A 17,495-nucleotide genomic window follows, 5' to 3' on the forward strand; every position below is an offset into this window, starting at 1 on the left:
GATCTATCCATAAGTTACATAAATGCTGCACCCAGGAACGTCCACACTGCTCAAAGAAGCATTGTGAGTGGTAGCTTTCCATTCTCCCAAGAGGATAATTATTTCCTGGTATTGTGATACCAAAGCTTAACCTTTATTACATAAATGGATTATGGGATTTTCTCGCTCTCTCTTTATAAGATACTAATTGTTTTCAACAGATAATTTTGAAAATATATGGAAGAGTGCCAGAGAGGTAAACCTAGAAGAACTTTGCAAGGTGGTTGTTTTGCTTGTTTGCTTGCTTTTTAGACGGGTGGGAAGAGAAGCTAATAAGGATATCACAACATATTGGAATCAGCAAGGCTTCATTTTTTAAGAATGGAAACATCACAACAACCCTTGGTTACATAACAGGAATGCAGAGGTGGAGCCAGAACTCCAAAAAGAAACTCCAAAAACCTCTCAGCAGAGCATTTCCAAGGATCGTGCAAATGGCTTTCACCGAGAAAGACTTCTATGCTGGACATTTCAGTCCAAAAGACTACTTGGACACCTATTACACCTTCAGCTCTGCAAAAGAACACGAGAATGGCTTTTTGATTTTCTATCTGAAAAATCTCCACCAGGCATTTATTTTAGGTAAGTGCTGGTGTATTTCATGGGTTCCAGAGCTGTCGCCACACTGGGTTGCCTGGAAAGAGATCCCTGAAAGGGGTATGAATGATCCATTTGATTATGTCCACAGTTGCCAGCCTCTAAGGTGGCCTGTGGTGGGAGAGACCTTTAATACCAGTTGGATCTATAGCAGTGGTAGCTTTCCAGCTCCCGTTAGCCCCGGCCAGCATGTGTCAATGCTCAGGTGAATGATAGGAGTTGTGGTTCAGCAACATTTAGATGGCTTCAGGTTGGAATGGGCAAGCCTGTCATCTGTTGTTCCTGATTCTTCCAGACTTAAGTCCAGTTCCCCACATTTCCATTTTCCAGTTTGTAGGGGGAATAATTACATCCGCACAGAAATGCATCAGCATTTTAGTACTGATTTAACTGCATATTTCTGTGTGCAATTTTTGCATAATACACAGATTTTTTGCAAAGCAGTCTTCCCTAATACAATGCATTTCAAAAAAATATTGTTTTAGCTAAGATATAAACTTTTATGCACATTTTACCCTGCTATATGTACTTCTGAGCCCATTTCTAGAACTACACTGCAAAATTCAGAGATGTGTGAATTTTGAAAGCTAGCTGTGCGTCAATTCATATACAGTGGTACCTCGGGTTAAGTACTTAATTCATTCCGGAGATCTGTTCTTAACCTGAAACTGTTCTTAACCTGAAGCACCATTTTAGCTAATGGGGCCTCCTGCTGCTGCCGCGCCACCGGAGCACAATTTCTGTTCTTATCCTGAAGCAAAGTTCTTAACCTGAAGCACTATTTCTGGGTTAGTAGAGTGTGTAACCTGAAGCGTATGTAACCTGAAGCGTATGTAACCCAAGGTACCACTGTATTGTTTCGAAAAGAGCAGATTAGGCAGGTTTGCCTACCGATGCAAATAGAATTGAATTTCTCCCTTCCCCCATTAGCACAGGTTAGCCACCCTTGATCTATAGTGATTCAGCAGCAATTTTGAAACACCGTGAAAAACTTTCCCTGCTGATATTCACATCTAACATTGTTCACCAGACCAGGCTGTTGTTGTCTAAGCATCATGGCTGACATTGGAACATATGTGTTATTGGGTTGATGCCATACAGATGACATAAAAGGGGACACCCTGATTGATATTGGAAGTGGACCGACCATCTACCAGTTCCTTTCAGCTTGTGAGTCCTTCCGAGAAATTGTTGCCACAGATTATTGTGAACAGAACTGGGAGGAGATGCAACGATGGCTGAGGAAGGAGCCAGGAGCTTTCGACTGGAGCCCGGTGGTGAAATATGTCTGCGAGCTGGAGGGTAACAGGTATGGAGAATTTGCTGGGTAGCTTCCAACATAGATAAAAACATAATAAAACATTAAACATTTCAAAAACTTCCCAATATAAGACTGCCTTCAGAAGTCTTCTAAAGGTTATAGTTACTTACCGTATTTTTCGCCCCATAGGGCACACCGGCCCATAGGGCGCAACCAGTTTTTTGGGGGGAAATCAAGGAAAAAAATTTTTCCTTGCTTCTCCCCACTGCCAGCCTCCAAACCAGGTCAGGGAATAGCGGGATGGTGGCGCTCCACCTCCCCACTGTCCCCCAAGCTTGTGGGGCTGCCTGATATCTGCACGAAGCCCGGGGCGTGCTGTGCAGCACGCCCCAGGCTTCGGGATGCAGGATGCTATCCGCAAGCCTGGGGAGCCCGGCAGGAACTCCCACGGAGCTCCCAAGGCTTGCGGATAGCTTCCTGAAGCCTGGAGAGCGAGAGGGGTCCGTGCGCACCGACCCCTCTCGCTCTCCAGGCTTCAGTGAAAGCCTGCATTCACCCCATAGGACCCACACACATTTCCCCTTCATTTTTGGAGGGGAAAAAGTGCGTCCTATAGGGTGAAAAATACGGTATCTCCTTGGCTCAGGGGTTGCATAACTCCATACCCTCCAACATTTCTCCAAAGAAAATAGGAACATCCTAAGGAAAAGTGGGACAATCTGGGATCAAATCTAAAACTGGGATGGCTTCTCTAAATCTGGGACTGTCCCTGGAAGTTAGGGACACATGGGGGGACCGGCATTGTGGGGCGCGGGAATCTTTTCACATTCATCTTGCATTCTCCCTTAGGGAAAAGTGGGAAGAGAAAGAAGAGAAGGTCCGAAGAGCCATCAAGCAGATACTGAAATGTGATGTGACCCAGCCAAGCCCATTGGGCCCTGTGGCTCTGCCTCCAGCAGACTGCTTGCTGTCCTCCTTGTGCCTGGAGGGGGCCTGCAAAGACCTGCCCACCTTCCGCTCTGCTCTCAAGAACATCAGTTCCCTTGTCAAACCAGGGGGGCACCTCGTCTTATGCTCCATCCTTGAAGAAACCTTCTACAAGGTGGGCCAGCGGCCCTTCTCCTGCCTCTACTTGGAGCAGGCATCTGTGGAGGAAGCCCTCAAGGAGGCAGGCTTTGCTATCAAGTGGCTCAAGGAAACCAAGATCAACTTGCCGCTCTCTGTGACAGACGCGAAGGCGGTCTGCGTTGCAGTGGCCCAGAAATGCCAGAATTGAAGGAAAGAGCACCGAAAGAAAAGCAGGGCGAAGCAGGAAATATTTTGTGGTAGAATTGTAAAAAATATTAGTTATTTCTTTAGAACTTTTATGTATGCAATAACAGCAGCTAAAATATTATATGCACAGAAATGGAAAGAAGAGAAGGTCCCACCAAAGGAGGAGGAGCTTTTAGATTTAATGGACTATGCAGAAATGGCAATGCTGACAGCGAAATTAAGAGATCAAGATGATGAACTTTTTATAGAAGAATGGAAGCCTTTCATGGACTATTTAGAAAAAGATTACACTCAAATGAAATTGCGGGCAGGATTCGAGATTAAAGAAATTATAGTATATGCTTTGATAGAGAGTCTACATGTCAAGAGTTGTAAAAACAGTAAAACAGAGTGTGAAAAGACCTTGTTGGGAGAATATGTTTACTCAGATTGTAAGTGTCAAGAATGTTTGCACAGAAAGAACTCAGCTTTGAGTTTGCCTGGCAGCCAGTAGGCACCCTGTTCTTTCTGCTGAAGCAGGCATCTAATTCTGATCATGCAGACATCATTTTTTTTCCTCCGAGAACGTGAATTAGGGTTCATCCACACTTGCACTTTTCCTGCCTCCCCCCCCCTGGGAAATTTGCTGTTTACTGCTGAATTAGAGCATTGCTTCTCCTGCAGATTGGCGTTTGTTCTGATTCAGTAGTAAACAGCAAGGAAAGTGGCAAGGCAAGTGGAAAACCTCTTAGAGCACATGCTTAGAAAACCACAGAATAAGTGGAAATGTGGACAAGCCCTGTGTAATTTATACGCCTGTAAACTCCATTTTGCATGCCCTCCAACATTTCTCTGATGAAAATAGGGACGTCCAATTGCATATTGAGAATTTTGCTTTTTATACCCCATACATCTTACTGGGTTTACCCAGCCGCTCTGGGCAACTACCAACATATATAGAAACATAATAAAACATTAAACATTTTTTAAAAACTTCCCTATACAGTGGTACTGCCGGTTGTGGACGGGATCCATTCCAGAGCTCCGGTCAGATCCCGAGGTTTCTGCAACCTGAGGACTGCTTCTGCGCATGTGCACACAGCAAAACCCGGTAAAATACTTCTGGGTTTGCCACACACACATCCCGAAGTTTACGTAACCATCAGAGGGTTACGTAAATGGAGGTACAACTGTGCAGAATTGCCTTCAGATGGCTGAGTGGTCAGATAACTCCATATTCTCCAACATTTCTCCAATGAAAATAGGGACATCCTAAGGAAAAGTGGGACATTCCGGGATGATATCAGAAACTAGGACAAATTCTCTAAATCAGGGACGTCTCTGGAAAATAGGGATAGTTGGAGGGTCTGATTTTGTGGGTTCCCCAGCAGCAGCTGCTGTTCTGTTTCACCAAGTAAAGTCACATCAAATATCACAATGGTGTGTTTATTGAAGAAATCCATCACAAGTTAAGCTATATCTAGAACTATACCTGCTATGAGCTGCTTCCGAAGGAAAACAGACCTACATAAATGCTGCACCCTGGAATTGCCACACAGCTCAAAGAAGCAGGGCCAGTATAACATTAGGCAAATACAGTGGTGCCTCGCAAGACAAAATTAATTCGTTCCGCAAGTTTTTTCTTCTTGCAAGTTTTTCGTCTTGTGAAGCACGGTTTCCCATAGGAATGCATTGAAAATCAATTAATGCGTTCCTATGGAGACCGCTTGCCAGGCTGGCGGTGCGGAGAAGGGCTTTTCTCCCCACCGCAAGCCTTCAGGACATGTACGGGAACAGAGGGGAAGGCGCGCAGCGCTTCTCCTCTTTTCCCGGGGCTTGCGGTGGGAGGAGGGTTTTTCCTCCCCACCACCAACATTCAGAACAGCATTCTGAATGTTGGCGGTGGGAAGGAAAACCCTCCTCCCACCGCAAGTCTTCAGGACAGCCATCTGAAGGCTGGCACGGGGAGAAGGTCTCTCCGCCCCACCGCCAGCCTTCGGAGGAGCCTTCCGAAGGCTGGCGGTGGGAGGAGGTCTCTCCGCCCCACCGCCAGCCTTCGGAGGAGGTCCAAGGACAGTGGGGAAGACGTGCTGCGCTTCCCCGCTGTCCTGGAGATTTCCCTATGGGCTTTCGTCTTGCGAAGGAAGCCCATAGGGAAATTCATTTTGCGAAGCGCCTCCAAAACGGAAAACCCTTTCGTCTAGCGGGTTTCTCGTCTTGCGAGGCGTTCGTCTTGCGGGGCACCACTGTAAGTTAATTATTTCCAGGTATTGTGATCCCAAAGTTTAAGTGTTTTTACTCAAAGGGACGTTGGGATTTTCTCTCTCCGTTTTCAAGATAATAATTGTTTGCAACAGATAATTTCTCAGACATAGGGGAGAAAAGGTTAGCTTACGAAATATGCCCCAGAGGTAAACCTAGAAGATATTTAAAAGGTATTTGCTTGTTTGCTTGGTTTTTAGAGGGGCAGGAAAGACCTGATAGGCTGGAATTCTGGTGACTTCATTAAAAAAGAAGAAGAAGAAAAACCCCCTAATGACCCTAGATAGCATAATAGGAATGCAAAGGAGGAGCCAGTAAACAAAACTCCCTATAAACACTCCAAAAACTGAGCAGGTTTCCAAGGATCGTGCAAATGGCTTTCACCGACAAAGACTTCTATGCTGCACATTTCAATCCAAATGAATATTTGGACACCTTTTACAACTTCAGCTCTGGAAAAGAAAACAAGAATCCCTTTTTGTTTTTCTTTCTGAAAAATCTCCACCAGGCATTCACTTTAGGTAAGTGCTGGTGTATTTCATGGGCTCCAGAGCTGTCACAAAACTGGGTTGCCTGGAAAGAGATCCCTGAAAGGGATATGAATGATCCATTTGATTATGTCCACAGTTGCCAGCCTCTAAGGTGGCCCATGGTGGGAGAGACCTTTAATACCAGTTGGATCTATAGCAGTGGTAGCTTTCCAGCTCCTGTTAGCCCTGGCCAACATGTGTCAATGCTCAGGGGAATGATAGGAGTTGTAGTTCAGCAACATTTAGAGGGCTGCAGGTTGCAATGGGCAAACCTGTCATTTGTTGTTTCTCATTCTTCCAGCCTTAAGTTCCGTTCCCCACATTTCCACATTCCAATTTGCAGGGGGAATAATTAAGTTCTTATGAAAATGCATTAGCATTTTAGTGCAAACGTCTCCTAACAGACAGAATTCTGTGTGCAATTTTTGTATAATACACGGATTTTTGCAAAGCAGTTTTCCCTGATACCTTTCAAATATTGTTTCATAAAGACATGAACTTTTATGCACACTTTACCCTGCTATGTCTATTTTTGTACCCATGTCTTGACTGTAGATCTACACTGCAAAATTCAGAGATGTGTGAATTTTGAAAGCTACCTGTGCGTCACTTCATATATTGTTTTGAAAAGAGCAGGTTAGGCAGATTTGCCTACCAATGCAAATAGAATTGAATTTCTCCCTTCCCCCATTAGCACAGGTTAGCCACCCTTGATCTATAGTGATTCAGCAGCAGTTTTGAAACACTGTGAAAGCTTTCCCTTCTAATATTCACTTATAAAGTTGTTGACAAAATGTGAAATGACCAAGCGAGGCTGTTGTTGTCCAAGAATCATGGCTGAAATCTGAACAAATGGGTTAATGGGTTAATTCCATGCAGATGACATAAAAGGAGACACCCTGATTGATATTGGAAGTGGACCGACCATCTACCAGTTCCTCTCGGCTTGTGAGTCCTTCCGAGAAATTGTCGCCACAGATTATTGCGATCAGAACAGGGAGGAGATGCAACGATGGCTAAGGAAGGAGCCAGGAGCTTTCGACTGGAGCTCGGTGGTGAAATATGTGTGCGAGCTGGAGGGTAACAGGTATGGAGAATTTTCTGGCATGGGACATTGAAGGTGGAATTTTAAGACTCCTCGGCACTCAGATACCCTCTGGAAGGAAGGTTGGCACAGCCATCACAGGTTCTTGTAGACCACAAATGAAACAAGCAGCAATCAGGCACTGTAGTTTAGTTTCCCCAGTTGGTTTATGTGAGCACAGCAGCACAGCACCTTTACCGATCCAACGTCTAATAGGAAAATAACATCTGCAAAGCTGAAAAGCACATATAGAGTAAATTGCACCTTGCTTGTAACTTGTAGGACACTGGCTCACCCTTTGAGATCCATGGCATCCAGGAATTATTCACACATTCAGCTGAGGATGTGGAGCGATCCTGAGATGTGCCTGGCTGGAATTAGGAACGTCTGAGGACAGGGGTTGGGCATTGTGGGGTGCAAGGATCTTGTCATGTTCACCTTTCATTCTTCCCCAGGGAAAAGTGGGAAGAAAAGGAAGAAAAGGTCCGAAGAGCCATTAAGCAGGTACTGAAATGCGACGTGACCCAGGCCAGCCCATTGGGCCCTGTGGCTCTGCCTCCAGCGGACTGCTTGATGTCCTCCCTGTGCCTGGAAGGGGCCTGCAAAGACCTGCCCACCTACCACTCTGCTCTGAAGAACATCAGCTCCCTTGTCAAACCAGGGGGGCACCTCATCTTAGGCTCCGTCCTAAAAGAAACCTACTACAAGGTGGGCCAGCAGCCCTTCTCCTGCCTCTACTTGGAGTGGGCATCTGTGGAGGAAGCCCTCAAGGAGGGAGGCTTTGCTGTCAAGCAGCTCAAGGAGACCAAGATCGATTTGCCACTATCTGAGACAGACGCAAAGGCATTCGGCATTGTGGTGGCCCAAAAACGCCAGAGCTGAAGGGAAGACCACTGAAAGAATAACAGGGTGAAGCAGGAGGGGTTTTTTTTGTGGGGAGGTTATATTTTGTTCTGGAGATTAGTTATTTCTGTAGAAAGTCTATGTATGTGATAACAGCATCTAGAATATTACAGGCACAGAAATGGAAAGAAGAGAAGGTTCCACTGAAGGAGGAATGACTTTTAAAATTAATGGGCTATGCAGAAATTAGATTTGCCATACATCCAGAATTTCCCAGACATATCTGGAATACTGCAGTCAGAAATAGTGCCTGGGAAGAAATTGGAGAAATGTCTGGGAAAATCAGGACGTATGGCTGCCCATGTCGGCAGTGCGCTTTTTGCTGATTTCCCTAAAAAATAGCTCAGAAATGGCCAATTTTTGGGGGAAATATGGCAACCCTAGCAGGATTGGCAATGCCGAAAGGGAAATTAAGAGATCAAAATGATGAACTTTTTATAGAAGAATGGAAGCCTTTCGTGGATTATTTAGAAAAAAAAATATTACAGTCAAATGAAATCGTGGGCAGGATTCAAGATAAAATCAGCAGAATAAAAATGACAAATAATTGTAATAGAGAAACCTTTTGTAATAGATAAAGATATAATACAATAGAAAAGGTTTGAGTAAAAACACTGAGGAGCTGAGAGAGGGAAGTCAGCTTATGAAATAATGTAATTATTTGATTTGAAGGTTATTGTAAAAATGTTTGAAAAAATTAATAAAAGAATTGTATGTTAAAAGAAGGAAAAGAAAGCCACCCGGCCCAGCACAGGAATTAGAAGCCACATATGTCCTACCTCAGGCCTACAAGCCAAAGCAGGGGTGGAGATCCTGTGGCTCCCCATTCAGATTTTGTTGGACTACAGTTCCCATCAGGCCCATTAAGCATGACCAAAGGTCAGGGCTTGTGGGAGTTGTAGTCCAGCACCATCTAGAGCAGCGGTAGCCAAAATTTTGGAACCAATGGGCACATATCAATGGGAGTGCTGGGGGTACTAGTCGCAAAATGGCTACCATGTGGGAGTGTGGCATAGCAAAAAAATTAGAGCCGACAACTTTATGCTTACAGTGGGAAGTTAGCTATGTTGTGCCAGTCCTGATTGTGGAGATCACACAACAATTATCTCCCTCTCTCTCCCTCCTCACCAACACATTGATGTCATTGCTGTCCAACAATAACAGTACCAGGAAAAATATACATGCTGGCCACAACAAACTCATTTCACAGAAATTCCCTAGAAGGTACCTGCACATTTAGCCCCATAACTTTCTTTCAAGAAAAGAAAGCTCAGAAGTTGGGTCACCTTTCCTGGGGTACCAATGAAAGCCTTTACAGATGCCATGGCACCCATGGGTGCTGGGTTGGTGACCCAGGGTTTAGAGAACCCCAGGGTTCCCTGACCTAAAGTGGTCAAATCAATGAAATCAATGTTCATAAGTACCCAGGGTGTCCACACAGCATCATTTGCACCGGGCCCCAAACTTGAAAAAGTTTTTTTGTTTTGTTTTTTAAGCCAAACTTGGCTTACCAATAGCTGGGCCTGCTGCAAAACTTTTTGTCTGTTGTTGGGACTCCTACCCACTGACCTTCACTCATTCAGAGGCCTAAACCTGTATCTGTTAAGTTGTGGGTGAACATATCAGACGACACAGCGATTCTTCAAACAGCTCTTGTTTATTCACAGGCCAGAACAGAACTGAGCTGAAGGGTTCAGCCAACCTGCTTATATAGAGCTCAACTACAAAGCAACAGTAACAACTTCTGTAACTATTCAACCACTGAACATCACTTTCAATTCCTTATTTGCATATGTGGACCTGAGTGAAAACTATCTACAGTATCCCCCTGCTGGCCCAGGGTGAGAACTTCAGTACATAACAGTATATACACTTAAAAAATTAGCACAGGGAAAGGTGTGTCATTTAAATGCCCTGCAATGCCCCTGGCAGGGAATGAAAGGCACTCTGCACATCCACAGAGGTACTCTCTTCTTCCTTGACCTCTGTGCATCAGGGCTCAAGGCTGACGCTGAAGACAGAATTACAACCCTGGTAGATGAAGGGAACGCAGTGGATGTAGCCTACCTTGATTTCAGCAAGGCATTTGACAAGGTGCCCCATGATATTCTTGTAAAGAAGCTGGTAAAATGCGGTCTTGACTATGCTACCACTCAGTGGATTTGTAACTGGCTGACTGACCGAACCCAAAGGGTGCTCATCAATGGTTCCTCTTCATCCTGGAGAAGAGTGACTAGTGGGGTGCCACAGGGTTCTGTCTTGGGCCCGGTCTTATTCAACATCTTTATCAACGACTTGGATGATGGACTCAAGGGCATCCTGATCAAATTTGCAGATGACACCAAACTGGGAGGGGTGGCTAACACCCCAGAGGACAGGATCACACTTCAAAACGACCTTGACAGATTAGAGAACTGGGCCAAAACAAACAAGATGAATTTTAACAGGGAGAAATGTAAAGTATTGCACTTGGGCAAAAAAAAGGAGAGGCACAAATACAAGATGGGTGACACCTGGCTTGAGAGCAGTACGTGTGAAAAGGATCTAGGAGTCTTGGTTGACCACAAACTTGACATGAGCCAACAGTGTGACGCGGCAGCTAAAAAAGCCAATGCAATTATGGGCTGCATCAATAGGAGTATAGCATCTAGATCAAGGGAAGTAATAGTGCCACTGTATTCTGCTCTGGTCAGACCTCACCTGGAGTACTGTGTCCAGTTCTGGGCACCACAGTTCAAGAAGGACACTGACAAACTGGAACGTGTCCAGAGGAGGGCAACCAAAATGGTCAAAGGCCTGGAAACGATGCCTTATGAGGAACGGCTAAGGGAGCTGGGCATGTTTAGCCTGGAGAAGAGGAGGTTAAGGGGTGATATGATAGCCATGTTCAAATATATAAAAGGATGTCACATAGAGGAGGGAGAAAGGTTGTTTTCTGCTGCTCCAGAGAAGTGGACACGGAGCAATGGATCCAAACTACAAGAAAGAAGATTCCACCTAAACATTAGGAAGAACTTCCTGACAGTAAGAGCTGTTCGACAGTGGAATTTGCTGCCAAGGAGTGTGGTGGAGTCTCCTTCTTTGGAGGTCAGATTTATTTATTTATTTATTTACGGCTATTAGCCCATAAAATATGTACAAACATAAAACACAGGGACATAAAAACAGATATATCCAACAACAGAAGGTGAACACCACGATGCAAGGGTGGGTCATTGAGCAGAGCCAAGAGGCGGCTTGGGGCCAGGAGAGCTCCAAGGGATGGATCACAGAAAAGGAAAACTAAAGACGAACTCCGACATGCACTCTCAACATAACAGTCCAATTAGTTTTGATGTTGTTGTTGTTTTTTGGTGGTTTTTGAGTGTGAGATAACCGCATTCAGAAATCTCGCCACCTGCAGAGTTACAGAAGGATCTGTATCCTGCAAAAGCAGTGCGGCGTGTGACTCAACAGGCCTGCCAACCAAGCGCAGTAAAGCAGGACCCAGGAATTTAGCCCTGGCTATGCTATGTAGGGGACAGTTGAACATTATATGTGAAAGAGATTCAACAGTTTCCCCGTCACACACGCATAGCGGAGACACCAAACCATTGGAAAATCTGTGGTTTGGAGGTCTTTAAGCAGAGGCTTGACAACCATATGTCAGGAGTGCTCTGATGGTGTTTCCTGCTTGGCAGGGGGTTGGACTCGATGGCCCTTGTGGTCTCTTCCAACTCTATGATTCTATGATTCTATGACAGATCAAGGAGCTGAGCTGCAACGAGGACGTGTCGCACAGGGAAAGCCCTGCCTGGCTGTTGTCAGGAGATGATGTCCTCACTTTGCCCATCTTAGCACTCGGGAGGACAGAAGTGGTGGCTCCTCCTTGGTGGAGGAGAGCTGAGCTAAGCAACGGGGACAGTGATTGCCATGTGGTTTTCATCTGCAGCGCTAGCTGGAGCTGAATTGGATCTGGAGGGGTGTTGAGCTGCCAGATTCATAGCATAATATTTTTCTTTGCGAAGCATCCAGAGGCCAGCATCCCCTGGGCCGAGGCCCCCTGTCCTGATGAGTTCCTGGAAGCGCAATTTGTGCTTGCACAATAAAAATGTTTATGGTACCCCTTCTAGACTGAACACAGACGTGGATCTGAAACTATGGCTTCTGCAATTTGTTTTTCTTTAATATCTGCTCCTGCGTGGGAGTAGTGCTTTGCTAAGCCTGGTTTTGATTTTCCGGCTTACTGCTTCCTAGGGAGCATTCATCCATCAGGCAAGAAGCTCTTAAAGCATCAACAGAAATCAAAACCCAGAAGCGGCATTTGCACGTAGTTTTGTCGTGCAATAATACTGAGGGATGGGGACGCTCTATGGTCAGAATAAATTACAGTACATTGTTGTGCCCATACTTCCAGCATTTCTCCAATGAAAATAGGGACATCCTATTCCATAGTAGTAGTAGTAGCAGCAGCAGTAGTAGTAATAATAATTATTATATTATTTATATACCACCCATTAAACATTAAAAAATATTCCTATACAGGGCTGCCTTCAGATGTCACCTAAAGGTCGTATAAAATTACTTATTTCCTTGGCTCGGAGGGTCACATAACTCCGTACCCTCCAACATTTCTCCCATGAAAATAGGCAGTCTGATTGGTCCTAGAACAATAGGATCTAGAATGCAGCAGTCTGATTGGTCTGCAGGAGCCACCCAATCCAACTCCAGGTGGAAGTGAATCCGCAACCTGATTGGCCTACAGGAGAATCCCAGAATTAGCCAATCACGTGGGGCCCATTGTGTAAATAATGTATATAAAGCAGACATTTCGGGGGAACTTCCATTCCTCACTACTATGAGCTGAATAAGGAGCATGAAATCCACACTCGACTCCGAGTATATTTCAGTGGGACTCTGGCCATGTTCAGTTGAACGCACCTTAGAGTCCCTTGCGCCCTTGGCAAGGAGCTGTATAGACATCACCCTGAAAAAAAATCACTTTACAGCAATAGCCACTTTAGAAATTACAGTGGTACCTTGGGTTAAGGACTTAATTCATTCCGGAGGTCCATACTTAACCTGAAACTTTTCTTAACCTGAAGCACCACTTTAGCTAATGGGACCTCCTGCTGCCCCCACACCGCCAAAGCACGATTTCTGTTCTCATCCTGAAGCAAAGTTCTTAACCTGAAGCACTATTTCTGGGTTAGCGGAGTCTGTAACCTGAAGCGTATGTAACTCGAGGTACCACTGTACTACATTTTGTGAGACCCAACTGCTTCAAAGCCTCCAGAGTGAGGGCAAGGCGAGGAGGAAGGGCGAAAAAAACCTGCATGCCTTTGTGCCATAGTGCAAGAAGGATGGGACGTTTGATCTCTTTGTGGTGCAGATCCACACATATATATGTCATAGACTCCATAGTCTCCAGCGGTCTGCCTTCATACCACCTTGACATTTCTTCTACTGCTCAGCTCCCAACTTTTGTGTAAACTCATGGCCTTGCACAAATAACTGGAGACAGCTTTCTGGGTAATTTTTGCATACACTTTGCACCCCTGGCGAGACCAGTTTCACCAGCCCCTAGGTATTGGATATTGGATAGCTTTAGCATCCTCAGGAATCAAACGTTTTGTAAGAAATGTATACTTCTTTGTGCATTCAGCAATTTCCATAGGGGTGTGTGTGTGCTTAGAAATGCCTATACAATCAGAACTTCCGGAGTCGGCGCCATCGGCAATGGCGGATTCCCTCTAACTCGGAGGGAGATAGCTCTACGGAAATCGGGTCTTGCCGCTGCGGCGAAGTGGGGACCCTTCAAAAAACCACAGGCGGGTGAAGCCTGTGACCGTGGGACTCGGCGGGCACCTTCAGAGTCCCCCCCCCCCAATTTGCAAAGGAACCCAGTTACGGGCTCCGGAGCGAAACGGGGTGAGCGGCGCAGTGCTGAGAGTCAATTGCTTCTTCCGTGGAGTGAAGCCGCACAGCTGTTGTCGGAGAGCGCTGACTTTTTTCCTGTGACAATTCGGCCAGCAAAACAACTACCGTGAGTAGGTTGAATTTAAAGATTTGAAAATAAGGGAAGAAAAAGCACGAAAACGGGAAGGTGTAAACAGGAAGTCCGCCTTCCGTTTCTTGTAAACAGATCAAAGCAAAGACCATTTAAACTAAGACCTGGAAAATCGTTTTAAATGGATTTAAATCCTAACATCAAGACAAAAGATCTCCCTCCCTGAATTGCAGGAGAGGGGAGGGAAGAGGGAGAAGTATTTTTGCCTGCAAAAAGAGAGGAAAAAGAAACAAAGACCACCGCTTAATGCCTGGGAACGGGCTGTCAAGTGCTAATAAGATTGCCGTACTGTGAATCGCGCTGTTTATGGACATTGTAACCTTTTGACAGTTAACTCTGCAAGAGAGATACTTTTGATTCTGACTGGCTTCTCTGGACTTTAAGGAACTGTAAAGTAACTGAAATTGAAATTGAAACGGTTATTTACTTTGTTAAATGGGGGATTTGGAAAAGTTACTTTAATGCAACAAGAATTGACTGTTACTGTGTCCCCCTAGAGGAACTTTGCCATTGTTACAACTGGCCAGGGAATTTTCCACTCCAAATTGGCCAGGGGAATTTTCCACAGCAAAATAAACTCTGGCCGTGGGACTGACCTTGAGCTTCAGATAAAGTGTTATGGCAAACTTGCCTCAGGAAAAAACAACAAGATCTGGGAAAATTTGGCAGCAGCGAAGAGCATCAGCATCTGGCCCTTCTGCACCATCAGGGGCAGCACCTGTTCAAGTTGATCCAAAAGGAATGACATCTGAAGATGTTTTAGCTGTGGCATTAGGCAAAATTAATGAATCTCTGGAAAAACTGAGTAAAACAAGTAGCTGAAGCATCAACTATAATTGATCAGAATACTACAAGCATCAATAATTTGGGACAGAAGGTGAATTCTAACACAGAATCTATTGAGAAATTGCTGCAGGAATCTACTTTGACCCGAAAGACAGCTGAAGAAGCAAAGAAAAAAGCACTGGCCGTAGAGGAAAAGATACCACCGATATGTAGGCAACTTGAGGACCACAGGTCAATGTTATCTATGATTGAACTGAAGGAAAGACAGACAAATTTAAGGATCAGGGCGGTACCTGAACTTGAGAAAGATAACCTAAGTGACTTTCTTATGCATGAATTTGCAGACTTCTGGAACTTAGATTCAGAGAAGCAAGATATCAAGATAGTAAGTGCTTTCAGGCTCGGAAGAGGGGGGAGAAAGAACAGGGTGAGAGACTGTTTGATTACCCTCCGAACAAAAGAGGAGAGAGACAAAATATTGAGTCTGCATTTTCAGAAGACCTTGGAAATACATCAATCAAGAGTGGAGATATTCAAAGACATTCCGAAATACTTTCTGGATCTTAGGTCTAACTACGGAGACCTGGTGACCCTGTTGAGAAGTAATAGAATTGTTTTCAGGTGGGAATTCCCTCAAGGCCTATCTTTTACTTTCAAAGGAAGAAAGTTAAAAATAAGATCAGTGGAGGATAAAGAAAGATTTTTGAAAGATCACGGAGAAGATTTGCAGAAAGAATCTGAAGAAGAGCTAAGAGCACTAAAACCAGGAATATTAGACATATCATCACTATCATTTGGATTGGACAACTTAGAGAAAGTGATACCACTGACAGAACAAGAACAATTGCTGGGTGCAGTTGGAGGAAAAGCAAAGTAACCACGCCATGGCTCTGCAACTATTAAGCTGGAATATTAATGGTTTTAACTCCCCGGAGAAGAGGAAAAAAGTCTTTCATTTATTGAAAAAGGAACAATTGGACTTGATTTGTCTACAGGAAACACATGTGATAAGGCTACATAGGAAAGTATTGATCAATAAAAGATTGGGTCAAGAGTTTATTTCATCGGACAAGGTAAAAAAAAGAGGTGTAGTGAACTATACAAAAGAGAGCCTACCACCAAAATTTATGTTTAAAGATGACCAAGGAAGATTTGTGGCAATTGAAATTCGAGCACAAGGAGAGAAATTTCTGATAGTAGGAGTTTATGCACCAAATGAGGGGAAATCAGAATTTTTTAAAAAGTTGCATGAGACATTGCTGGACTATATGGATTATAACATTATCATGATGGGAGATATGGAGTGGTAGCCACATATATGGACAAGGCACAGAGACAGGTAGTTACTAAGGATGGCAGACTACCAAAAACCTTTTTTGAGATGACTGACAATATGGACTTAATTGACATTTGGAGAACAAAGAATCCCTTGGGTAGAGAGGGAACTTTCTTCTCTGAAGCCAAAATGACATGGACAAGAATTGACCAAATCTGGATAACTAGAGGACTGGCTCCTAAGACTCGAAAAGTGGAAATTTGCCCTAAAACTTGCTCCGACCATAATGCTGTGAAAATGGAGATGAAACTAACACCAACTGGTTCCTTCAGATGGAGGATGAATGACACCCTGTTTAGAGATGAAGAGGTTACTAAGAAGGCCCAAAAAACCTTGAGAGACTATTTTGAGATAAATATGAACACTACCATTGAAAAAAGAGTAATCTGGGACGCAAGCAAAGCAGTTATGAGGGGGTTTCTAATTCAACAGAATGCAATAAAGAAGAGAACTCAAAATGAGAAAAAAAGACAAAATTTTGGAAAAAATAAAAGAGGGTGAGAAGAAACTGAGAGCGAAACCAAAGTCACAAGAGATTCTGAGAGAAATAAAGTTATATCAAGTTCAATATATGAAAATGATGAATCAGGAAATAGAATGGAAAATTAAACAGATGAGACAAAGGACATTTGAATCGGCCAATAAATGTGGAAAACTGTTAGCTTGGCAAATGAAAAAAAGCCAAAAACTTAACACCATTACTAACTTGGAAGTGGAAGGAAAGAATATTCAGAATCCAGTGGAAATTAGAAAATGTTTCCAGAGGTACTTTAAACAGTTATATACACAAGGGCCACAGAAAGAGTTCGATATAGACCAATTTTAAAAAACAAATGGACTACAAAAAATCTCTCAAGAAAACAAGTTAATGTTGAACTATAAAATCACAGAACAGGAGGTGGAAGGTGCCATCCAGAATATGCAGTTGGGCAAATCTCCAGGGCCAGACGGTTTAACCTCAAAATACTATAGATCTCTGAAAGATTGGATAATTCAACCACTAAAGGAGGTTTGTAATGAAATTTTGGAGGGGGAAAAAGCGCCAGAGTCGTGGAAGGAAGCTTATATTACACTTATACCGAAAACTGAGTCTGAAAAGACACAACTTAAGAACTACCGCCCCATATCCCTGCTTAACGTGGATTACAAAATTTTTGCAGACATTTTGGCTAAAAGACTAAAAAAAGTATTAGTGGAGGAGATACATAAAGACCAAGCTGGCTTTCTCCCGGGCAGACACTTGTCTGACAACACGAGAAATATAATTAATATTTTGGAAAAATTGCAAGTGAACATCAATACTAAAGCAGTCTTAATATTTGTAGATGCGGAGAAAGCCTTCGACAATATTTCTTGGAGTTTTATGAAGAAAAATCTTCAGGGGATGGGGGTTG

General features: G+C 44.0%; 1 protein-coding gene and 1 long non-coding RNA gene across 2 annotated transcripts in view; both read left to right on the plus strand.

The window, feature by feature from the left end:
- LOC310750802 overlaps positions 1–17,495 on the plus strand; it is a 375,302-nt gene that overhangs the window by 66,684 nt on the left and 291,123 nt on the right. The gene's annotated exons all lie outside the window — the stretch shown is intronic.
- On the plus strand, positions 230–7,992 carry LOC310750869 (uncharacterized protein). Its single transcript, XM_083589279.1, has 6 exons — positions 230–621; positions 1,738–1,945; positions 2,747–3,170; positions 5,754–5,934; positions 6,823–7,030; positions 7,483–7,992. The coding sequence occupies exons 1-6, from the start codon at positions 399–401 to the stop codon at positions 7,907–7,909; spliced, it is 1,671 nt and encodes a 556-aa protein (XP_083445405.1). The 5' UTR covers positions 230–398; the 3' UTR covers positions 7,910–7,992.

The sequence above is a fragment of the Podarcis filfolensis genome (genome assembly GCF_964270895.1).
Source record: "Podarcis filfolensis genome assembly, chromosome: 15".
NCBI classification, from domain to species: domain Eukaryota; kingdom Metazoa; phylum Chordata; class Lepidosauria; order Squamata; family Lacertidae; genus Podarcis; species Podarcis filfolensis.